Source organism: Pteronotus mesoamericanus, unplaced genomic scaffold (assembly GCF_021234165.1).
Source record: "Pteronotus mesoamericanus isolate MK-2021 breed Mesoamerican mustached bat unplaced genomic scaffold, CSHL_Meso_final contig_116, whole genome shotgun sequence".
Classification (NCBI taxonomy): Eukaryota; Metazoa; Chordata; class Mammalia; order Chiroptera; family Mormoopidae; genus Pteronotus; species Pteronotus mesoamericanus.
In genome coordinates, this window is record NW_026555027.1 from 5791152 (window position 1) to 5815812 (window position 24661).

Genomic DNA, 24661 nt, shown 5'->3' on the forward strand with positions numbered 1-24661 from the left:
GGAACCAACCTAAAAGAGAGGGCGCTCCCGATGACCAAAATTGGGACCACATGAGCGACAAAGTAAATCATGAGAGCACTGGGTTCTAACCCAGAGAGTAAGATAAACATCCAGATGCCCACACTGATAGAGATAAAATGATGAAATTAAACCAATAAATGGGGGAGGGGGGACTCTTCCTTACCGAAGGTCCCAAATAATAAACATAGAAGGAATGAGGCTGATGTAGTAATGAAATCCCCACCAGAACTCCAGGGTCCTAACTGCCGTCGGAAGGATGCTCAGATCAGTGGGCGACACTTTAAGGAAAAACAGGATATCGGAACACCTTCAAAGTATCTCCCTTAAAAGATCGATCCATTACCGTTGCGAGGCTAACATACACCCACAGAATCGCAGATAATTGCCCCTCCAGGCGATGGCGCCGAAGGCCGCTCCGCCTGAGCAGGGGCTGCCCTTAGTGCCTTGCCTCTAAGGCGTACGGTATGGAAAGGGAGAAGCAGTCACTGTGGGGTGGAGCAAACGGGCAGACACCACCCTGGCCATGCCGTCCAGGTCAGCACCGCCAGCAAGAAGACAGACTGATGGACACATCACGTCCGGGGGCCCTCTTCTAAGCACCTGTGGCCTCTGCTTAGACGAGACAAACCCCACATGAGGGGCGCCCCACCAGATACTTGAGCGGTGCTCCTCAAAGGTGCCATGGCATGAAAGACAGGGAAGAACGCGAGGCCAGCCCAGCTGGAGGCTAGTGCAAGGCGGTGTCCTGGGCCAGCGAAAAGACATGGCGGGGAAACCGGGAGAACCTGAATAGCGTGGTTTCCTTCAAAGGAGGCGGCGATCTTTTTTCCATCAAAAGCCAGTATTTCATAGAAAAATTTTTGGCTTTGTAAGCCATGTGGTCCCTGTTGAGATGACTTAAGCCTGTCATTGTAGCTCGAAAACAAAGACAAACATGTCAATGAATTGGCAGGGGGCGGCGGGGGGGGTGGTGCTGTATTCCAATGAAATCTTATATACAAAAACAGGCAGCGGGCTGGCTTTGGCCTGGGAGCGGGGATTCCTGACTCGCGGACGGTAATATTGGACCAATGTTAATCTCGTCGTTTTGATCACTGTACCTGGTTCTGCAAGATGGTAACTCAAGAGGACGCGCAAACAGGGGGCAGGGAACTCTCTGTGCTACCTTTACAACTCTTCTGTAAATCGGAAAAAAAAGTTGCTTAGGTGAAGCAGAAACCATTTGGGGATCATGGGCCATTTCTGGATGGTCTTGGTCACTGCCACGCTGCACCCTCTTCCCGCTGGTGACTCTACATATTGGAACACATCCTGCAAGCGTGGCCAATCCCGTGCCCTTGTTTTCTGTGTCTTTTCTGCAGAGAAGTAAGAGGTAGCAGGCACACTACATCCGCGAGTGCTGAAAGCTATAGCTGGGCACACTTCCTGAAAATGAGGGGGTTTAAGCCCTCAGAATGGATTCCCAGAAGGGGTGACTTGGAACAGCAGTAGCCCCACAGCACCTCTGCTCATAAAAATGGCTGGGCAGATCCTGGTGAAGCCCACCTCACGGCGCCATTTGCCAAAACCCAGAATAGCCACACCAGAAGCGCTCTCCACCTTCTGCAACCCTGCCTGATAAAGTCGAGAACTGCTTTCCCACAGAGAAGGCCTAGGGTGACCGGAACTAGCATCCACGCTTCGGGGCTCTCGTCCTTTGGTAACGATGGTATTGAAACCATCCACCATTATGGAGCCCTGTCCCCAAGCGTGGTCCTAGGCGGGAGTGCAGTGTATGAAGCAAGCAGCCGCAGGCAGGAGGGACACTGTGGCTGGGCCTTGGTGTGTGAGCAGGGCTTTGCCAGCATCCAAACACAGCCCAAAGGTCCCCACCATGCTGGGGGACCCTAACTGTGGCCCCGGGGCTGCAGGCGGTGGGGTGCGGAGGGTCTTTGGCCTGAGGCTTGAGTGGACGTGCCTGCTGTGCTGAGCAGCTGGGTCTACCCCGTGGGAGCTGGCAAAGGGTTTTCCACAAGGGAGCGGCATGGCCAGGTTCGTGTTTTGCAACGAGGACACCAAAAGTCGGGGTGGGCCCCTGGAGAGAGGTTAACGTGCCTGAAAGCCCAGAAGGAGAGCTGGCTGGGCCGCTGGGGTCCAGAGCCCCAGCCCGAGACGCCAGAAGCCAGGCCAGGAAGATGCCGCTCTTGCCTGCGCAGCCAGCGAGGACAGTGCAGGTCCTGAACCTTCCTAGTGGGGAGACCAAGGTCTTGACCCCAGCGCTTAGGCTGCAGCCATTTCAGTGAGGCTCTGAGCCCCAGGTCTCACTCCTCCCGAAGCGACATTCTTTCCTTGGGGTGCACCCTCCGCTGCTCAGGTTGAGTTAAGGAGGCGCTAATTACCTCTAAAATGTAAATTTATGACTCATTTCGTAAGTCAGAGGTATAGCCAAGTACACCCTGTACTGACCAAGCCACATCAAGCCATTTCCCGGATTAGATTTCCCATCATTTCAGCCCCACTGTGAGGTCACACACACTCCGCTGGGCGGGCGTCCGACGAAGTCTTGGGGCCTCAGGGGGCCCCGCCCTCTATCTTGCTCCCCTTTTGGCTTTTCTGTGGGACACTGAGCCCATTTTTTAAATATTCACATGATCCTACATTTAATTCCATCTATGAAACTGTTCTCTTTTGTGTGTGTGTGTGACAAATCCTTTTTAAGGAAGACAACAATCACTTTAGCTTCCAGAAAGTGATGAAATATAGCAATGATTCAAACTTAATCCTACTCTGACATATGGGAAATTGACTCAACTCTGGGAGTGTGAAAAATTAAGCAGCATTTACCAATGCCTAGAAGAAAATATCCTTCACTTTGTGGCCAAGAAAAAAATAGTCGAGATGGGGGGAAGGAAGGAAGGCAGTCTGGCGATACTGTTATTTTGTAAAGTGAAGTTGCGTTTAAATGTACGGAGCAGATACTACCTTAAAGCTCACTTTAGTTCCACCTATGTAAAATGGATGAATTTGGATCTCAACAGGTATAAATACACTTTAAAAAATATTTTATGTATAATAAATAGCATGTAAGACTATATAATAAATACGTAAATAACTACATAGTAAGTAATAGACACATATCTATAATATCAAAAGAGGAAGCTGAAAAAACAAGCTAAAGATGTTTTTCCCCCCTCAGATGGCACAAGCCAACGAAGAATGGCTAAGGGCCTACTGGCGAGTGGGCCTGTCTCTTCGGGAGTGTTTCCTCCCCCAGCAGCAGTGGGGCTGGGAGGGGCGGTCCTTGGCCTCGCCTGAGTCATCCCCGAGCGACTGTAAGAGGTAAGGCCCACCCCTAGGCCCAGCGCCCACTGACAAACATGGCCATGCCTGAGGATTTCCTGTCCCTTCTCTCCACCCTCCGCCCCACCCTGCCGCCACCTCAGCGTCCCCTGCTGTCCGGCGGTACGGTCCTTAGGGGACCTAAGGGACGTGGGAAGCAGGTGGCGGTTCCTCCGGAGGAACACGGGGAAGTGGGAGGGCACGTGCAGATGGGCTCCCACCCCGTGCAGTCTCTACGGTGTTTAGAGACAACGCAGAGACTGTGTGGCGGTCGAGCATCTTCTTCAGCGCAGGTGACCTCAGGTGGCAGGGTACGGATTGGACCCCGGGGGGCCTGTCCCCTGCCCTCAGTGGCACCATCTGTCAGGGGCCCAGAAGAGACCCTGTCCCGGCACCAAACTCCACTCTGCCTCCCTTTTCTTCCTCGGCTTTTTGCCCTGAGAACCACGCTCTTCCTGTGAGTTTAAGAATCTCTTTAAGCCACGTGACGGCTGGTGGGCCAGATCAAACACTGGGCCCTATGAAGCCCCAGAGAAACACAAGAGTCCTGCCTGGCTGGAAGGAGGTTCTTGAGAACACAGACACAGGACAAAACGAAAGGCTTAGCTCCATCTTCTTTTTCCTGTTTTTGAGAAAACACTTTGATAAGTCTCTAACCAACTAAAATGTCTCTGGGCTTAATGATAACTTATCCTTCCTTTTCTCGGGGAAATCAATGGCTGGAAGTAAGGGAAACACAGACAATACAGGATCTTCGTGACAGTAACAGCTAACCTCGATGACACAATGACAGCGTGGCGGGCTCTGTGCTGCCGGTGCGGGTTCATCCAGTTAGCCATTTAAAGCAGGAGCCGCCACTATGCCCATTTTCAAGATGTGGAAACTGAGGCTCGGCAAGTTAAATATAAGCTGCCTGGAGCATAATGCCAGCAAGCATCCGAATCCTAACCCAGACGCCTCATTCCACAGGACGCCTGCTCCGAATGACCCACGGCCCAAATGACAGCCAGGCACTTTGACACAGAGGAAACTGGAGACTATGGAGAGCCAGCCCGGTCCCTGAAAGACGGAAACGTGAGGGGGCAGGAGGGAAGGAGGAGGGAAGGTAACCGAGATCATTTAAGTGTCCCTCCATGTCTTTTACTCAGGGCCCCTGAAAAGCGCGCCTCACCCGAGCAGCTCCCCAAGGCCAGGCTGCCGTCCCGTCCCATCGCAGCTGGCCCAGGTCCGCCCGAGACTACAGCAGAGGACCCCGTGTGAGAGGGGGACGGCCCTTCTCAGGGCCTCCTCTGAGAAGTCAGGCTCCGAGCCGCCGTGGTGCCCACCACCTGGACAGAGCACCCCCACCCTCCTGCTGCCCAAGTACCGCTGCTGTTCTCAGGCGCCCCGGCCCCCAGCCCTCAGCCCTGTTCCCGGGATATCCAAGCCTGTTCTCACGTCTCCTTAGGGGTCTCCTTCCCCCATCACCTGGTCTGCACAGGGGCCCCGCTCCCTGCCACCACGCGGTCATGCTCGCTGCCCACCTCCGGCCATAGTCTACCGTCACTGCTCCACTGTGTGCTGTTTGTCACACCCTCCCTGTCCCCACAGAGCTGAAAGTGCCCCGGGGGCCCCAGGCCCACGGCCACAGTGGGTGCCCAAAAGATCAAGAGTGAATACATAAATGGGCTGGTTCATGCACGCCAAAGCCCAAAGGGATGAAAAGCCCCTTGGCCATGACCGTGGAAGAATGTCTTGAGACAAAGCAGAGACATGAAGCTACCAGCTACCAAAGAAAGAAACGTGGCCACTGTTTCTGGGCCCATAGGTGATGGAGGCATCCCAGAAACCCCTGGCGTGAAGCAGAGGCCTGGCCTGGGCACAGGAATTCAACGGACGGGTGTCGGGAGAGGAGCCTTCTGCCACAGAACTCAGCATGGCCGCTGATCAAAGCTCCTCACCATGGGGGTGGGGGGCGGGGGCAGCTCAGGAGGGAAGAGCTGACCAGAGCACAGCTGTTTTGAAATCTCCAGAAGCGAGTGCGGGCCCGCGTGTCACTCTGTGTGAGCGGGTCCCGCAGGGAGCAGGCGGCTGCATTTGCCTCGCACGGTTTCGGGGAGCGCTGGCCTGGGCGGCCCCATGGTCCCCGCGGCTCAGGAGCCCCAGCCTTCACGACACCCCTGAGCTGCGCTCTCCTGAAGATGTTCCCTGAGATAGGAGCCGGCCTGGCATTGTTTCGCCGCACACCAGCACTCACATCCCGGAGCGATCCACCCTTCTTTTAACGGCCGATGACAGCTCCAAGAGCTGGGCGAAAATCAGTTGAAGGAAAGGGAAGTCTTGTCGGAAATGAGATTAATCTTGTAACGAGTGTTCAGCCCTGATAACCCATCTGGGCGCACAACTGCTTAAACTGGAGAGCAATTAACCTTCACCCGACAAGCTCTGTCCAACCGTTATAAACATTAAAGAGACAGAATCCTTCCCCACTCCTTGCAGACTAAACAACCAGATTTGAATTCCACGTCAACGGCCTCTCGCTGCAGATGTGCACAGATGACAAAGTCCAGGGGAAAGGTGGAACGCAGGGGGCGGGGGCCCCGCTGGCGCAAGCTGAGGTGATGGCAGGAAAACATGGCTCAGGGTGTGCTGAAGTAAAGTCACCGGCTTTAGGGGTGCAGCACGGAGTTGGTTTCGCGGGGGAGCCCGTGTCTGCCAATGGGAACACACCGGAGGTGGCGTGTTTTTCCCATTTCTTTTTCTGTTTGCCCAACAGTAGGAACATTTGCGCTGAGCCGGCTCCTCGCTTGACTCCTCTTCCAAGTGCAGCGGGCACGGCAGGCATGATGCAGCGTGTGGTCACAGAAAGGAGATTTTTTTTTTTTTAATCTCTAAGAAGTACTCGCCTTCACAGGGAGCAAACCTGTGATCTCACCTTATCTGTGGAGGCTGCGCCCGACAGAGCTGACGGAGTTGGCCCATGGGAACTACGGAGTGGCGGGGGAGTCCACCAGGAGCCCCACGGTTACAAACAGCTTTTCCAACACTAGAGAGAAATCTCTGAGGTCATTTCACTTAGTACTTGGGCAACCGCTGGCTTTAGCGCTAGTTTATCCTGAGCCACTGCACTGCCTTCTGGGTCTTAGAGGTGGGTACAAACCACACGGAGCCTGGAAACCACAGGAACGTTTAAGGACAGACACAAAGTAACATGGGGGGCAGACCCTCTGTGCCACCGGCCTGTCTGTTGGATGACCACCCAGATTTTTTAAAAACCAATAAAATGATAAATGAAAAAAAGTGGAAACATTCCTTAGCGTACTCTAAACCAATTTCTCTCCCCCAAGGCTTTAATCCAGTCATCAGCATGGCCCAGGACACTTCTCAAAAGAGCCAGTCCGAGCATTAGCTCCTCTGCCTCCCTGCAGCCCCGTTCTGCTTTCGCAGCAGCCGGTCGCGATGGTCAAGGCCTCGGGGCGTTGGCACACAAAAGGCTGAGTTTCCACGGCCTAGCTCTTTCCCTCCTGCTGGTCCCCAGACTGGCCTCGGCTAAGAGTCCCAGAGTGACAAGACAGGGGTTTCCCTGCAACCTGGGACAAGAAGCCCGGGCCACAGGACCTTGGCTGGCTTCGTATGCACGCGTCCCTGTGCCTCTTCCTGCCATTAGCAGGCAAGGCAGCCCCCAGCCTCCACAACAGGAGGAGTGAAAAGAGAGCAGGCGGGACCGGACCCTGCCTCACAAGGGTTTATAAGCCTCCACGTGGGCAGCCAGAGACAGGCGAGCAGAGGGTGCCAAGGCCCCGCTGTGCCAGTCACACCGGGAGCTTCCCAGTGCCTTCACCAGAGGTGAACTGGGGATGCTCTCCAGGCACCTGAGCTGGCCAACCCGCGTCCCCAAGGGACCATCAGACGTTCCCGGAGTCAAGCAGAGCCCCCGATCTGGCTCTTACATTTGGATGTGCATGTCTTTCCCAAGGGAAACGTGCAGACCCTTCACTGGCTTGGAGTCAGATGCATTTCACAGCGCCTCACGCCAGGATGTTTGGGGGCGGTTCGTGTTCAAGCCCCTGTGTCCCTAACATCAGCCACTGTCAGAGACAGAGGACAAACACGAAATCAGAGCGCCTGGACAGGAACACAGCGCACAATGACATTTTATGCATTTAGTCTTAGAAGCATGCGTTCAGCTTGAAGACATTAGTGAAGAAAGGCACACGAATGATCTTTTTAAGGTGTAAACAGCACGTTCACCCATTAGTCTGGACTGGGCAGGCAGCAGGAGGGCAACTGGCTGCCTGAGAGGCAACCTGCCCACGTGATCTGATGCGCTGCTGTGGGCCGTCCTAACCTTGTTGCACGTCTTGACTTTGACCAAGTAAAACGATGAGATAAGGGAAACCGCAGCATCCAACTCGGTATCTTGTGAAACTGAAACAGTTGCAGAGTAAACAAGTCGTCGGACAGTGATTTTTATTTTGATCACCGTACTTGGATTTGACGATGAAATGGTTGACGCTCGTGCTATGAAGTTGTGTATTTTTTCAATGAAACACACTGCACGTTCACATTCCCGAATGGCAGCTACACGTAAGTGGTTTCTGCACAAGCAGGGAGGGGGGAACCCCAGCATCGGCACTTCAGTTGTTAGGCACCACCGGCGAGGAGGGTCCTGTTCTTCTGGCTGGAAAGCGCTGTCCAGGAGAGAGGCTGGGTTGGAAAACGCTGGACTCCTAGATGGCCAATGGGGTTTCTTCCAACTTTTTGCCACCCCTGAAACCCACCCAGAGCAGGTTAAATAGTGTCCCCTCCACCACGTCTACCTGGACCCTCAGAATGTGACATCATTTGAACATGAGGTCTTCGCAGATGTAATTAAGGTTACGAATTGAGATGAGATCACACTAGATGACGGTGGTCCCTAAAGCCAACAAGAGCACCCTTATAAGGGACCCAAAAGGACAAAGACTCAGAGAAGGCGGCAATGAGAGGGCAGACCGAGTGGCACACCTACAGTCCAAGGAGTGCAAGGGCCAGGGAGCCACCAGAAGCTGGGAGACAGCCCGGACCGTCCCCCTCAGAGGTCCTCCGGAAGGTGCGGGCCTGCTGGCGCCTGGATTTGGACTGCCGACCTCCGAAGCAGCAGGAGAATAAATCCTGCGGTTTTAAGCCACCCAGCTGTGGCAACGAATTATGGCGGCTCTAGGAAACTAATATACTACTGGAGATAGAGTTTTTAACAAAAATCTTGCCATTTTAGGGCATTTTAGGGCCCACTATTTGATTTATAGAATTAGTCCTGCTTTCCAAAGGGCTCCAGACTATGCCAAGAATTAGGTAACTTCCTGGTTACAGCGACCAGATAGCCTTAATTTTTCAGAATAATACTAGTTTTGTAAAACCTTTTCATGTAAACGCCTCTGTCTGACCAGGCCCTGATTTCTCTGCTTCAGAAGGCGTGGCTGTTCCACTGGGTGGAAAATGTCTCGTTCGCATTCGAATGAAAGTTATGTGGGGATGTGGCTTGACAAGTATCTTTAAATCTCTCAAAAGTTTTGTTTGAAAATAACGTTAGAAGTTTTAAAAAATGGAAATTAAAACATAATTTCTTTAGCATGTTTTTCCAACCAACATTTGTGGGCAAATTAGGCAGATTTAGATTGCTTCATGTGTACTCCCCAACAAAATCTTAGTTCTCTTCATTCCTTTTATTTATCCTAAAAACAATTTAAGAGTGTGGTGATCCAAAGGATAATTGGGTTGGAAAACGCTGGACTCCTAGATGGCCAATGGGGTTTCTTCCAACTTTTTGACTCCCAGATAAACACTGCTTCCTTTTCTTCAGCTCCTTACCAACTAGATTACAGTTTTGCCAGGAGAGGGACAAAGTCAGATTTCTTTTAATCCCATGTCCCGCCTAAGACACACTTCGCTCAGGGAAAGATTTTGCTACCCGTTTGGTCATTGTTCACGTGCTCATTCATTCAGCAAATATCTATGGAGAAGCACCTCTTACGCCACGTACTGCGCTGGCCATTGGAGAAACGGTGGCGTTCTCAAGTTACTAGACTGAAAAACCGTTCACTGAAAAAAAGTCTCACCAAGATAAGAGGTTTTATGGTTTTATGAAACATCACATCTTCTTTGGCTTATATATACAGTATACTTTGACGAGTAAGGCTCGTTGAGTTAAATGTTTGCTAAACTTAAAAGTTTCCGGAGGGAATCCCATTTGACTTGGCTTAGCTAACTGGACGGTTCACAGCTATTAAAGTTGACCATTATTATAAAGCAGGTTACCTTGCAGTGAAATACAACAGACAAGGTAGCTGTTTACGAAAACGGTCTCCACCTTGGGCACATCGTATCCACTGCCGATGCCACTGATACAATAATGACAGTGCTGTAGGAGCTGCTGGATTCACCCGTGAACGTGGAAGCCCCTCTGTGGACCACACTGGCTACCGGCACACGTGTGGGGATTAAGTTACGGCCTCACTGAAATTGCGAAGGGGCGAAGCGGAAGAAGAACAAACAGCGCCCATCAGAGTCCAGGGAACACAGCTTTTCGTTCCTGAAGGGGTTTGGAACAGCTGCAAACCCCGGACATGTACATGCTGGGCAAGCGCTGCCAGTCAGGAAGAGCAGAAAGCCTGCCTGCTTGCTTGCTTGCCTCGTCCAGACGGCTGTCATGCAGCAAAACACAGGCTCCGAGAACGGCTTCCCTGCTGCTAGGTGTCTAGTGGGAAGCACCTCCAACGAAGGCCGGGCACAGAGAGCGTGACCTCCGCAGTCACGCTGCACACGTGTCTGAAATCCAGTTCGGTTCTGGGCAGCGGCCCCCTCGTCCCACCTTCCCAAACACAGGCCGGCGCTGTCGGTCACACACCCACGTACGGCTCCCATTGCGCGCACTGCACACTGGTCCCGAGGCACAGCTGCTCCCCTGGTCAAGAAGCACCGCTTGTCTCCTAACTTCTCTGGGCCCCTGACGCAATGCTTTGCATAGAAGAAGTCAATAATTGCTCACTGGATTAAATGAATTCATTCTCTAGGACAGGTTATCAGGTGCCACCTCCCTAATTAATGCACTCACGCATGCATTTATCATCCAGTCAGAGAGTCATTCACTTCTAGAACATGTAGCGAACAGACATTCTCTCCAGGCAGGATAAGACGCAACATCACACAACAGCAGTGTCTAAGTTAAGGTACCGAGTACGGGAGTTTGACACCCAGTGTCCGGGAGCTCCCAGTGTCCTGTAAGGCTCCAGAGATTCTCAAAGACGGATGGGAGCCGGCAATGTGATAGTTCAGTACCTGCCTGCTCCCCGACTCTACAGGGTATGCCGCTTGCAGGCCCAGGACAGAGAAAATGCCCAGGCAGAGACAATGGACACCTCACAGCCCTGCGTCCTGGCTTTTCGTTGGAGCCCCCAAACTCCTGGTTTCTTGACCTCATGCAAATGCAGCTGAGCTCAGCCACTGGATGTCTGGCTGTCATGCTGCTTGAAGCAGTAAACGGACTCCTGATGCTGACTCTACTTACTGTGTTTTCTCTGCCAGCCTCGAAAGAATAACGTGAGACAGAGACAAGTAAGTATAGGGAAGTGCTTCCATCTCTCTAGAAGAAGCTGTAAATATCCAAAGTGCACTGGAGGAGCCCTTTCAAAAGACAGGCGTGGGGAACACACACAGTCACGAATGGGCCACTCCAGGAAAAGCAAGTAAGAGAGTAAGGTAAGTAATAGGGATGAAACTAGGATCAGTAACCAAAACCATGTAACAGTGAGCACCTCTTGCTCACTAAGAAAGCTCATTGCTGTTCAGAGCACACGCATGTGCTAAGCTGATTTATCCTGGCACAACCCGCAGCAAGCAGTGTAACTCTCAGCGCGGAGCCTATTCTACAGATGAGGAAACTGAGGCCCAGAAGGGGGCAGTCACCCCGGCACGGCCGTGGGACACAGGCCCACCCCCAGGCAGGCCGGTTCTGCTCCATGACAAGAACCTGGGTCCGTAGGAAGAGGTACAGGCCTTCGTCGCTAAAGGAGGCCACGTCCAATTCAGCCCTTAACTCCTCTTTCCTTCACTATCCTAGAAAAAAAGGCAGTGAGTAGAAAAGGACTATTCAAAATGAGTAATTTCTCACCTTTTATTATTCATTTTAAAGAATAGGTCTGTGTGTGTGGGAAAACAAAGTCCTACCCCCCGCCCCCACCCCGTCGAAAGAAATAAAGTCTTAAAAGACTCTTGATGGGGCAATATCAATTATTTTAATTTCCATTACGAAATTTTTATGTTCTCATCGCCTCCAAAAACTACTTTTGAAATGGGGGAAAAGAACACAGTTTGATTGTTGTCGTTTGAACAGTATGTTATTCAATGGATGATATACTGGATCTATATTCACTTCAGGCTCAAGAAAACCAACCAAACAAAATAACCGCAATCCTCAGGCGGACGGTGGTGACTTTTCAGGGAGAAGGCCCACGGGGGGCCACTCCCTCTGGCATCGAAGGCGAGTCTCGGCTAGACGGCCCTGCTTCGCACGGCCGTGATTCCAGGGGCTCGGCACGGCAGGAGCGAGGCGGCCCCCGGAAGCACACCGGCAGGCTCGGGGGGCGCCGCCCAGACCCTCACTGACCGCTAAGGAAGCTGCACAGTCGAGGTAGAGAGGGGGCAACAAAAGCAGAGAAAGATGTCAGTCTTCCTTCAAGCAGGGGGACCCTGAGGTCTGACAGCGAGCCAAGGCATAGAAACAAACGAGTCCCACAAAGGAAGTATCTCTCTGGGTAATTTCATGTCCATTCAACCAAAATATGCACCTTGAACGTGTAGATAAAATCAATTATTGGGGAGCATTCATGACCCGGCACCTCCCTACGACAGGACTGCATCACACCACGTCGGGCAGCTTCTCAGGGTCGAGCACCATCTCTCTTGTGCCTCCCCTCCTGTCGGTCATCGACACCTACGGACGGCGTGCCCAGCGGAGAATCTCCACTGGACAGTCCTTCTGTCCCTTGCAATGCAAAGCTCACAGGCACTCTCCCCTCCTCAAGGAGGTGTTTTACCAAGACCCGAGCCAACGGCTGCTCAGTTTTCTGATGATTTCAGGGACCCTTGGGCCATCTGGGTGGAGCCCCAGGTTTTCTTGCTCCGAGGAGATAAACAGCACTCTTGGGCGTTTGCCAGTACGTCAGCTGCGGGGCTTTCAGGTGCTATTTATTTTATTTAGTTTATTGTTCAGTGTTGCTGTTTGTTGACTTGATGTATTTTTTTTCCCCCTACAAAGGGGCCAGTCAGTAAGGACACATCCTGTGGATGGATAATTGATGACTCCCTATTGTTCAGCGTTTGTGTGTGTTGTGGTTTTATTTGCTGTGGTTCAAAGGACCTAAACAATGCGCCCGTTGGAATTTCATAGCTCGTGTAACATCAGCACAGAGAACAATCTGTGCACTGAGATTTCTGTGCCCAGACCTGGTGATCTCTGATGACTAAAGAGAACAAAATCGAAAATGACCACTACACTAAATAAACATGGAAAGAAAAAAACAAACCTTCACCTGAATCTCAAAGTGGCTTATTTCCCAACAAGTACAAAAGCAGACTCAGACACTGTTCTCTAGCACAAAAAGGAGGCCGAGGGGACGACGGGACACCCGATTCACAGGTACACCTAGTTGGCTACACTCACCAGAAACCTCAGATTTTTACCTACTGCAAGGCAGAGAGTTCTGCCTGGACATCTCTAGCAATAGGCCATCCCCCTGGAGGGGAGTCAGTGAGGAACCAAGCCTGCTCTGGCAGAGGAAGTTTCCACTGGGGGGCCCTTCCCGCATCCCCGTGTCTCTGGTTGGGTTGGCTATCTGTGTAGGAAGTGAACACAGGAAGTATCTGTCTACAAGCCCTTTATCCTCAAGGTAATTGCTACAGCAGCATTTTACTGTTTACCAAAGCAGTAAACATGTGATCTAAAAAAAGATGTTTTCCATCTGCAGAGAACAGGGCTTAAAAAAATGCACATGCACTTAGTTCATAACCAGCCTCTTATCAGAGCTGTTTGCAAGCTGATTGTGCTTCCAACAGTGAGTGAGTCAGTGCAGCCAGCTTTCGGGGTAGGACAGAAGGTCCTCTCTCGGATGCCCAAGAAACCAAGGGCGGCTTCTTTATCAGGATGTTACCCTCGCAAAGAAAAGGGTATTTCTCTTCTGTGTTTAACACAGATGTCACCAACTTCCCAGTCTTTGACTTAATAAAGTCAACGAGACTATCCATGTTAGCGCCTATCAGTGGAACGGATAATTCAGAAGTCAGAGGGTCTGCCATGTTGCTTGTAGCTGAGCTTGGACAATATCCTTATTTTCTACGTGAACAGAAATACGCTGTCTAATTCTAGGACTTCAGGCAAGAGGAAGTGAAGAGACGGAACACAAACGTAGAGGTGTAGCCGCCGCCGCCGATGACGCGGACCTCACACGCCTTCTGGTCAATCTCTTTGTTTCTTCGCTCCAGATCAAAGGCTTGCCCCTAACTACTCCTAGATCTCCTGAGGCAAGAGAGGTGACCCAGTGCCTGTGAGAGGCAGCGTAAGGTGGGTGAAAGCAGGTCCGGGAGGGAACCCCTGAGCATTCAAGCTGTTCTAGAAGGCCCTGCTCAGCATCACCTTGGCCTTGATGTTGCAAACATCTCCTGCTGGCTTGATAACCCCTACAAAGCAGGAGAAAGAGGAGGGAAGGGGTGTGACAACTACAGAGAGAAGCAGAGGGCGACACAGACGTGAGGCGCGGCCCGGCGAACTCAGCAGCAAGCGTTTCCTCGCCCTGTGTTAAGTCATTTCCAATGCATAAAAAGTGCTCTAAATGACGAGCGCTCAGTGTTCTGTAAGAGTTTCTATTTTGTAATAAAGGGAAAAGAACGTGTTAGTCAGAGGAACATTAGCTACCTGGAAAGAAAATTTTTTTCAATCCACAAACTGTTGTAGAAATGAAAGGAAAGAAAGAAAGAGAAAAATAAAGCCTTTATGGATCTCCTGATCTTAGTCCCAGAAGGAACATGTATTTGTCTGGCATGAATAACAACATCAGCGAACATGGACTCAGGACTTCCCTTGGGAGCCACCCCGATTAATCTCAACATTCACCCTGTGAGGTAGAAGCTGTTGTTACAGATGGAAGGGCCCAGATCCTGTGAGCTAAGTGACTTGTCAACGGCGACCCTTTCCCTTTTGGCCCCCGAGAAGGAACTGAGGCGAGGCCAGAGCAGGCAAATTCACCCGCGCAGGTCCCACTGTGTCCAGCTGACGCTCCCAGGCCTGAGGCCTCTTCCTACTGCCAACGCCCCCTCCCCCGCCCCCTGCCTCACCCCCGCCCCACTCTGCACCCAGGCCTCCCTTTCCTTGTGGGCAAGATAAGACCAAGCCCTTCCCCGCAGAGGCTATTTTAAGGATGCCTTGAAGAAACAGAGTATCAAGTGCCTCCCCAGAGATAAATTCGGCTGTGCTTAACCTTCACCCTTCTGAGGCTCAGCCCCATCAGGTAACACACACAGACTTCAATCCCAAAAGGACTTCGCAATATAAAACCACAGAGATTTTTTTTTTTTTTAAAGCTTGGAGCAACATCTTGGGAAATCTGCCTCAAATTGAGACACAAACTAATTGTGTTGACAAATTCTGCAGTGTGGTTTCAACAGTTTCCTCTTCCTCCAAGGTGAGCATCACATGCATACCGTTAGCTTTAAAAAATAAAACTCAAGCCAGACCCAATGAGACCCAAAGGGAATGGGCGATACCCATGCTATTGGCTGATGATCTGAATGGCCTTGGGGGAGAATAAATGGAGGTGGGGAGGGGATGTTAAATCATCAAGGTAGAATGAGAGAAAGATGACTGTGTTCAATTCAGGAGCACAGGTTCTGTGCGTATGTCCTAAATGTTCTTTATTATATTTTCCAGAGCTTGACATGCATCGTCCTGAACAAACGCCTTTGAAGCAGCAGCCCTGAGGTTAATGTTATGATTGGACTATGATGTGGCTTTAAAAATAAATACAATTTGCCTTGGCCTTTGGCCTTCCCGCCCCCCCCTCCCCCCGCCGAAGGTCTCAGCATTTATCTATGCATGACAGCAGATCACCATTCTCCCCAGACTAAATTCCATGAACACCCCTAAAAGGCTTGGTGAGCCACCAATGGAAAACTCTGAACTGCATTTTCATGTCTGATGCCAAGATGAGAGCAAGGAAGTTGACACTTGGAATGAGGAAACCTAAATCAGCAGCTGACCTGGAATCTAGAACCACTGCCCCTTGGAAATTGCCAAATATGGAAAGAATTCTGGTCCCCAGGCAGAGGTAGCAACGGGTGCTAGAACTTTCGCTCTTGAATTCCTGGCACTTTTTCTTTCTTTCATTTTCCTTAAACGTTTATTTTTTTTTTTTTTAATTTTATTGTTGACACTATTACAGATTCCTCCATGGTCGCCCCTTTTGCACTTCTTCTTGATTAGCCACCTAGAGTATAATAATTGTTGCCTGTGGGGTTTTTCACACAAAAAAGCAGTAGCATAAATAAGCCAGTTATAATGATTCTCATTATCCTATTAAATGTATCACTGTATCACTAAATACACCATTTTTTCTGCACAGTAACGTAAGATTTGACACTCGGGCAAACAGCAGGTAAAAAGCTCCTGTGCTGATAAACTGAAGGGAAACGAAGAGATTAGCGCGACTTGAGCCCCATCCTCAGCCTCTCTAATCTCTGTCTTTATTGGTCTGAACTGCAGCAGCGTCCAGGCTCGTGAGCGACACCTGCGATGAGGTGAGGGCCCGCGGGGCCTGCCCGGTGGCCAGCAGTTCTGAGGACGATGGTAACTGGGATCGTGAATTCAAGATATGACAGCTGCTACCTTTGAAAAGTATTTTTTCTGTGTTCTTTGAAACATCAACGTAATTCTATTTAATTCATTTTCCCTTAAGTGGGAGGACTATCTCTAAAGAAATACAACTTCTACTTAAAAATCTACAAGCATGATTATATTACTCTGCATTTAGAACTTCAAAATTAGTTCCCCTCTTTGTGGGAGTCTCTTCATTTTTCTCTTCAGGGCTTCAAAGGAGTTTAATTAAAATTTCATTTTTCAACAGATTTTTATTGCGCCCCTCAGTTTGCCAGCACTGCTGAGAACACAAAAGAGATGGAGGGACTACCGCTAAAAACAGGTTCTATGCCGTAGGCAGGTCAACATAATGTCTTTGTAGAGCGCCCACAAACGCAAGCAAAGCCAGGAGAAGGTGCTGTCAGCAAAGAAAACGAGGTGGGAGCGGGTGGACAGACTGAGAACGACCCTAAACGTTGGGAAGCAGGCCCCAGCCAAGGCGAACAGGGGAAATACGCAGCAAGTGCGTTCGATCAAACAAGGAATGCGAGGGTGAACAAGAAAAAGATCCGAGGCCGCAGTGGCCACTGGCTGAAACAGGTTCCCAGACGAAAAATGTAATGAAATGCTGTCATTAAGGAAATACAAATAAAAATGAGATTCCATCTTTTCCTGTCAGAATGGCAAGAATTCAAAGAGTAAAATGTCCAGAGTTGTTACATGTGCAGAGAAACTAGCCTCCCCCAAGGCGAAGAGAAGTGGGAATGGACACAGCCCTTCTGGGGAGTAAATGGGCCAATTTTTTTTTAATTGGCAAATATTTAAATTTGGCACGGACTTTAGAAATATATATACCCTTGGGTCCAGTAATTCCTTTCCTAAACACCGGTGCTAATAAAGAGAATTTTAAAAAATTAGACAGGGGGCGTATTGCAACGCAGTTAGTGAAAAACTGAAAGCACCCTGACCAGTGTGGCTCCGGCGCTTGGGCGGTGTCCTGCGAAGTGACAGGTCGCCGGTCGGGTTCCCGGTCGGGCGCTCGCCTGGGTTTCGGGTTCGGTCCACGGTCAGGGCGTGTGCGGGTGCCAACCAATCGATGTGTCTCTCACACATCAATGCTTCTCCCCCCCTTCTCCCTCCCTTCCCCCTCCCTAAAAATAGATAAAGTATTTTTCAAAAAATGAAAAACTGAAAGCAGTATTATTTCCTACAACACAATTTGGTTATATCAATTGTAACATTATTCTAGATGGGATATAATTACGCATAAAAATTCTGCTTATCAAATATTTTGAGTGACATGTGGAAGTGTTTGTAAAACAATGTTAACCGAGAAAAGCCAGATCGCCAGGGAGATAGCAAGACAGACAGAAACACACAGAGGGAGGCCACCCAAGTGTTAGTTAATTTTCTCTGGCTGGTTGGGATTAGCAGCAATTTGTATTGACTTTGTAACGTTGTTTTCATTTTCTCTACAATGGGAATGTTTTATTAGTACAATTTGTACGAGACAACAAAACGCATCTTTAAAGTCAATGAGAACATACACTGGAAAGGTGGAGGTGTCCCCGGCCCACAGAGAGCCCAGGGGCTCACAGGCCCCCGCCCCGCGGCTGCACAGAGCCCGCCGCCGGCCCCTGTGCCCGCCGCCTGACTTCATACCCCCCTATTCAAGGCCCCTGCGGGCTCCCCGCTCCGGACCTGCCCTGCCGCGGCCTCCCGGGCCGCCGAGCCTGCCCTGGCGGCGGTGGGCGGGGCGGGGGGGGGTCAGCAGTCCTGACATGGACAAGCGACCCTGTTATTCTGCCTCTTCAGAAGCATTAGAACAAAATCCGTGCGGCTCTGGGCTTCACAGCTGAAGCCGGGTGACCGAAGACAGAGCTCATGGCGGGGCCAGGGACAGTGCCGTTTCTGAGGGCAGCTGCCAGTTGCTGAGCCCCTGCCAGAGGCTCTGCCAACCTCCATCAACACAAGACAGGAGAGCCATTATAATCCCGTTTCACAGGTGAGGCAATGGAGGTCAGACAGGTGAGGCCCCTGGTCCAGCGCCAGGTGCTTGTAGGAATTCAAATGCAAGTGTGTACGTGGCCACGGAAGATCAGAAATCTCAGGGGTCTGGAACAACCTTCCTCCAGCCTGTCCTAACGACAGGAGGGGATGGGTCCCCTGGAGCATCTGAGGTGTCCCCTAGGCCTAGAGCCAAGATCCTGCCCCAGGAGAGGGGGCCACCAGCCCTGGACAAGCCTGGAAGCTGTCACCGCCACCCCTCTCTCAGATCTCACACCGCACAGGGGGGCTCTAGTCCCAGCTTTCCCATGGCTCTAGGACCCGTGTCCCCTGGGCGCCCGCCGTCCAGTCAGCACATCTGCCAGGTCCCTGGGGGCTACGGGGGCGCCTTCTGCTGTGGGCCTGCACACCCACCGAGGGACGCTTATTCTGAAGTTCTAAACCCCGGAGCAACGTCTCCCTGGAGGCGTCAGGAATGGCTGCTCCCTTAATTTATTTTGACGTGTGTTTTTTCAAGAGATATATGCATGAGTGTGTGCGTGTGGGGGGGGGGGTTAGAATAAAAGTCTGTTCTGCAAAATAAACAAACAAACAAACAAACAAATAGATTCATCACCTTAAAGAAAATGTAATTAACAGAGGGTTCAGACTTTCCGAACATTCTCTGAGAGCTTGGCAGTCCTACGTTAAGTATTTAATGGGCCTTTAATGGGAAAGAAGGCCCACACGTTCAGCGGTTCCCAGCGTGGCTCGCCGGGGTCACTGAGCCGGGCTGCCCAGGGGCAAGGCGCACACTGGCCCAGAGAGCTGCGGCGGGGGCACAGCTCCCCCAGAAACCGGACCGTGCCCCAGAGCCCCCAGGAGTGCGAGCAGCTGGCCGTTTTCAACCCGTGGCCTGAAATCCCACTTTCAGGCAAGGACAGAAGACCAGGGCTTGCTCTGGGGATGTGATATTTGCAGATCGCAACATTTTACATTTTACATCCCTTCCATTGTCACTGAGCCCCACCCCCGCCCCCAAGTGACAGGGCATAAACAATTCTTATTCCACGTAAGCCGATGGGGCTGATGAAAATCACATGCTAAATTCATTCATCACGTCCATCAAAGTACAACAAGATGAACTTTCTTTATATAACCTTTGGTGTTTTCATAAGTTTCTGTGTTCACACATAATGGCAAATATCCAGTGAGTGTCTGCTAGGTGCAAGGCAAGAGCTATATAAAACGGGCTATATGTTTTTAAGGGAACACCTCAAATTTCAACTACCATGGAACCCTGTACCCTCTGTTAAATCAGAGAAAGTAACTTGTTTAAACAACTAATGGAAACAGTAATAGCTGCTTCCTCATGGAGCTACTTGGTAGTAACTTTCCATACCCTGTGAGTCCTGCAAGGCTCTGTGCCTGGCTTGCTCTCTGCACCTCCTCCAGCATCAGACCTCTCTGGGATGAAGGAAGATGCCCGCATGCCCTTTTCTTTTTTTAAAGAGTAAGACCATTACGCTGTAGGCTCAGGGGCTGCTGGGGCTCTCGGACCACCCACAGAGTCCCGGGGTGGGGGGGACACTGACTTTCACTCTAATTAGCTTCTCTTGTCCCTCTAGGCATCACAATGCATTGTTGGCATTTGGCACTGAAAAGCATTATTCTGAGATGGGATCCTAGGCTTCCTTAGGCTTCCCAAGTGTCCCGTTGCTTAACAAAAGGATCAAGGAAGTCTTGGGGGTTTGGATTTAAAATCCTAACAGAAGCACAATCAAGTTCCAGGGCTCCCGGGAGTCCCTGTGGGAAAACAAGGTGCTGTTTTCCGGGGGAGCGGGGGAGGGGTGTTAGGCACCGCTCAGTGCTGTGCCTGGGCACAGAACCCAAACTGATCTGTGAATCGCATCCGGGGATGCGTATGTGTTCTATTAAAACTCATAATTTGATCTTCAAATCCAGGGGCACTTACAGATACATGGGCACTCTCACATAAGTTCTTAAAATCCCTTTACCTCTTCCAGTGCTGATGTTTGGTTCTCAATTCCAAAAACCAAGGTAAAATAACGGTGAGGATCTCTCACACACACACACACACACACACACACAAGAGGATAAAAACATTTAGCTTTTCCTAGTTCCTCAGAGGGTCTTGTATTAATGCAAAAAAAAAAAATTCCCACTCAGCTGTGGAACATCAACTTAACAATTCAGTGCATCTGATACTTAATCTACTAATTGGTTTATTTACTGAAAGAAAAAAACAGAGTGTGTTTGAGACTGGAAATCGCCTGTAGGAAAGACTGACTGTTTCCTAATTCCAATGAAAAGCCTTAGCTTTCCCCTCTGCTAATTTGAGCTTTGCACTCACATAATTAAATCTGTAGTCGACAGTTGTTTCTATAAACAAGTCTATAAAATCATCTCATGACTTTACCCAGGAAGGCTAACAGAGACATGTATTAAAGGAAGTTACCTATAAAGAGGGACTATTTTGTTTTAACAGAGGATTAAAAATAATTTACTTGATGTCATTTTAACGGTTCACTTGAGAAACAGACAACCTACAGATAACGCATGCAATAAAATGTGGAAGCAAGCATAGTATCCTAGACAAGCATAAACTAGTTCCCAGAATTTATTCTGAAAGTCACAAAACGTTCAAGCTTGAAGAAAGAATATCTTCAGATCTTCAGAAATGTAAAACCTGTACGTTTTGCAAAACATACCCCACATTCTGAAGGATGGACTTTTATTTTAATGTCCTTTAATATACTGCTTTTTTGAAAGACACATAAGACTGTACTCAGGCTATTCAAGATTTACAAAGAATATCTGATTTAACTGCTATGAAATACGAACGTAATTAGGTGTGAAAATAAGAATGAAAAGGGTAGAATTTGGGGTTATAAAATCAAATAATTTCTGCTCACATAGCTGGAATGGAGCACATCAAACCCCCAATTTCACAATTCCTTTCTATAAGAATTGACATTTCAGCAGACTCCGATCCTTGAAGCCAAAGAAGGAAAAATCCCTGTAAGGTGGAAGTCTTTGATGTATGAATTTTTAATGTACTATCAAACATGCCTTGAAAAGTAAAACACACCTTGAGAAGAAAACCTGAATAGCACTTCTGAAACAGTTTACATGGTGGGTGTTAATCAAATCCTCCAACGCAAATATTTCAGATTAACAAAAAGACCAAACCAGGGAGGATTTTTGAAAATGCCTGGGGCCCAATTCTGGGCAAACTTCCATTTTTCCCGAGATTTCAAATTAACTAAAACTGTTGATGAAAACACAACCAAATGCTCCTCACCTCTCTGCTGGCAGACAAAAGGCACGCAGCTAGTAAAACTATCTTTTTCCTCCTTTTCATATTTGCTGCTGACTTTTTCCATCTCTACAAATGTCACCAAGGCACGGTGGCCCTGAAAATATTTTACCAGACCAGCACTTCACAGACTCCACGCCGCTGGCTCACACAGACAGTTCCATCGGTTTCACTTCCAGAAATGAGGCCGCATGTAGGTCTCCACCTTTACAGATTTACATCCACGTTCACCTCTCTGCATACAATACACGAGACACACTGGCAAGAAAAATACACCAGACCTCACGCCCGCCGAGCACAGAGAACCGAGGGGCCGCTGCTGCCCGAGGCCCACCGCCCACGCGTCACGGGGAAGAAGGCTTACTCACGGCGCACAGAAAAGTAGCCATTTTATTAGACAAACACATGACCCGACACGCCGAATTACCACCGTCTGGGTTACGAGAACGCTCCGTTCTCAGCACGAAGGATCCAAAAATCAAGCCAACACTTGCATGTCCCACAACCAACAGCCACTCGCCAGGCACCGCTGCCACTTCCACTGGGACTGGCGGGCGTCCCTGACGCCAAGGGTCACCCCAGAGCACCCGAGGGAGCGGCAGTTACAAGCCCGTCCTTGGCCGCGGCCCTGCCCTGCCGGCCTCTCCAAGGGCCCTGCCGGCCAGCGGGGCCGCCCCCAGACCGGCGGGGACCGTTAAAGAAAACGAAAAGGCACCCTCGCTCCGAAAAGCCTTTGCAAAAGGCGTCCACGGCGCTCAACAGTGAATTTAGAAACCCCAATTTTTTCCTGAGTTTGAAGTTTTTAAGCCTTGCGGATGGTTGGAGTAGGAAAAAGGAAATTTACTAGGCAGCGCAAAGGAAATCTTGTTGTCCTCTATTGTGGTAGTGGGGGTGTTGCCCAATCCGAACTTATCTGTCTTGATAAAGGAAACCGAAGGAAAGAGTAACAAGCACAAGATTTTGTCAAACGAACAAAAACCCTCTCCTTACCTTAATAGTGCTGGCCATAATGCAATCAAGTTTATTGATCGTTAATAAATGTTAATAATAATTATTGCTTCTCTCTGACCAGAAAGTAGTTTTGATGAGGTTGTTTAGAGCGGATGAGATTGTGCTAAGTCTGGGAAATGAAGTCAGCCAATGGCAGGAAGAGGTTTCTATTGGTCCTGGCCGCCCAGCCCGAAGAAACAGGATATTTGGGAGTGGAGAGATAAGAGACCCCGAAAACAATGTTGTTTTTCTTGATGATATGCAGCCAGGAGATTTTTTTTTTTAATTAAAAAAAAAAAAAAAGGCATGCACTGCCTGCGCCCGGGACTGCCACAGCAGGTGTGACCCGGTGTGCGCCGCGGGACACGCGGCGCTGAGGCAGGATGCAGATGTGGCGGGGCCCCGACGGCTTCGCACGGGCCGCCTGCGCCGCGGGACCCACGCGCCGAGCGCGCCTGTGGCCAGGGTGCCGGCCCCCGTCACTGGACCTGCCGCCCCGGGGCCCACCCTCTGCCCCTTGCTCCCGAAAGGGGGCTTCACAGGTAGAACTTATTTCAAGACGATGTTTCCTAACAGCCACTGGCTTGCTGGTTTTGAACCACCTCCGTTGATTCAATATCTCCAGGGGGTGTCCCAGGGGGGTTTCATTGTTTTCCCTCCAAACACGTCATTTTTATTTGCTCGCGATAAACCCGTGTCAAACACAATGTCTCAAGAATTAAAGTAAGCCAGAAAAATAAAGAGGAAAGTAAACGTGTCAAATCCTTGCTCTCAAATACGTGTTTAAAATCTAAGTAACTAAAATTACAACGCATGCTTTAAAATGTCAGCGAGCTGGTCTCACTGTGACAAACATCAGACAGCAGACCTGACAGGACTCCTGGGCACAGGGACATGCCACGGAACGAATGCCTCATCAAGCGCTTTGAATCTGAACTGTAAGTTCATGGCCACATGTCTGTTTTTCACCCGAAGGAAGTACAGCTCGTAGGCCTGAACATTCCTTAGAGGGTTTCAGCCTTTAATTACTCATTTTCAGGAAATTACTTGTTCTCTGGAAGAAACAACATTCTGCTTTGAATCCAGCCACATGAAAGTTGGACCAGAAAAGAGGTGTGGTCTCAACAGGGGCCCCGCCGAACACAATGGACCGAGTCCTGAGTCACCGGGCCACTGCGGTCCCAGGGCTGCATGCCCGGGGGGATGGTCGCCCTCAGGCTTCGGGCTGCGCGAGTCACAGGGCCAGAAAGTGGCCCGAGTCTGCACGTCCTTTACTGTCCCATGATTTCCCCACTCGAGTTATGGATGGGAGGAGGAGAGGAAGAGACCGATGAAGAGGAGGGAGAAGAGGGAGAGGAGGAAAGAGGGAAAAGGAGAGAGAGAGGGAGGGAGAAAGGAAGAAGGAAGGAAAGAGAAGGGGGGAGGGCCGAAGGACAGAAAGAGGCAAAAGAGAAAGAGAGAAAATAAAAAAAATCTCACTGTGTGAAAAGCAGAACCTGACCAATTCTCAGCACCCACAGTTTGCAGGGATGTTGATTTCCACTCTTTTCATCTCCGAACAATGAAGGAGATGGCAGAGGGCTGATTAAAATTTTGTTTCCCCTAAAATTTCAAAGCACTGAGCTGTTTTATCTGGGCAGCTTCCACTAGGCTTCAGGAGCGCTGAGAAAACTGCTGTCTGCTCCCTAAAGAGTCCTTGTTTTTTGCCCTCCTAACAAGCATCCATTTAAAATGGTAACTGTGGCACCCCAAAAAGCAGGGCCCCATTGTGGAGCTCCCCAAAAAGCAGCCTTCCTTAAGTGGGATGGCCTCTAGTGAGCCCTATGCTAACCAAGTTGCCATGGAGGAAAATTCTGCAAAGTCCACCTGACCCACTGCCCAGTTCTTGGGGAGAACTAATTCTCCGTTCAGGGCCTGCCCTTCACGCGTCGCTTCCTGCTGGATTTGAGTCAGTGAACGCTGACATGTGACTCTCTATTGGGACACAATTTCAAACTTACAGAAGAGCGACACCGTAACACGAAGAACTAACATCCTTCACCCCGTTACTCTAACTGCTGGAGATTTACATCTGCTTGCTCTGCTTTTCCTCGCTCTCATTCTGGAAAATGCATGTATATGTGCCTATACGTATGTGTTTTATT

General features: G+C 50.1%; 1 protein-coding gene across 2 annotated transcripts in view; it reads right to left on the bottom strand.

The window, feature by feature from the left end:
* Window positions 1–22706, bottom strand: part of ERG (ETS transcription factor ERG) — a 96309-nt gene extending 73603 nt beyond the window's left edge. For both annotated transcript variants that reach the window (XM_054578363.1, XM_054578354.1), the window contains exon 1: window positions 22518–22706. In XM_054578363.1, coding sequence (XP_054434338.1) covers window positions 22518–22535 — 18 coding nt within the window. In that variant the 5' untranslated portion in view covers window positions 22536–22706. The remainder of the gene's footprint in view (window positions 1–22517) is intronic.
* Window positions 22707–24661: the final 1955 nt, after the last annotated feature.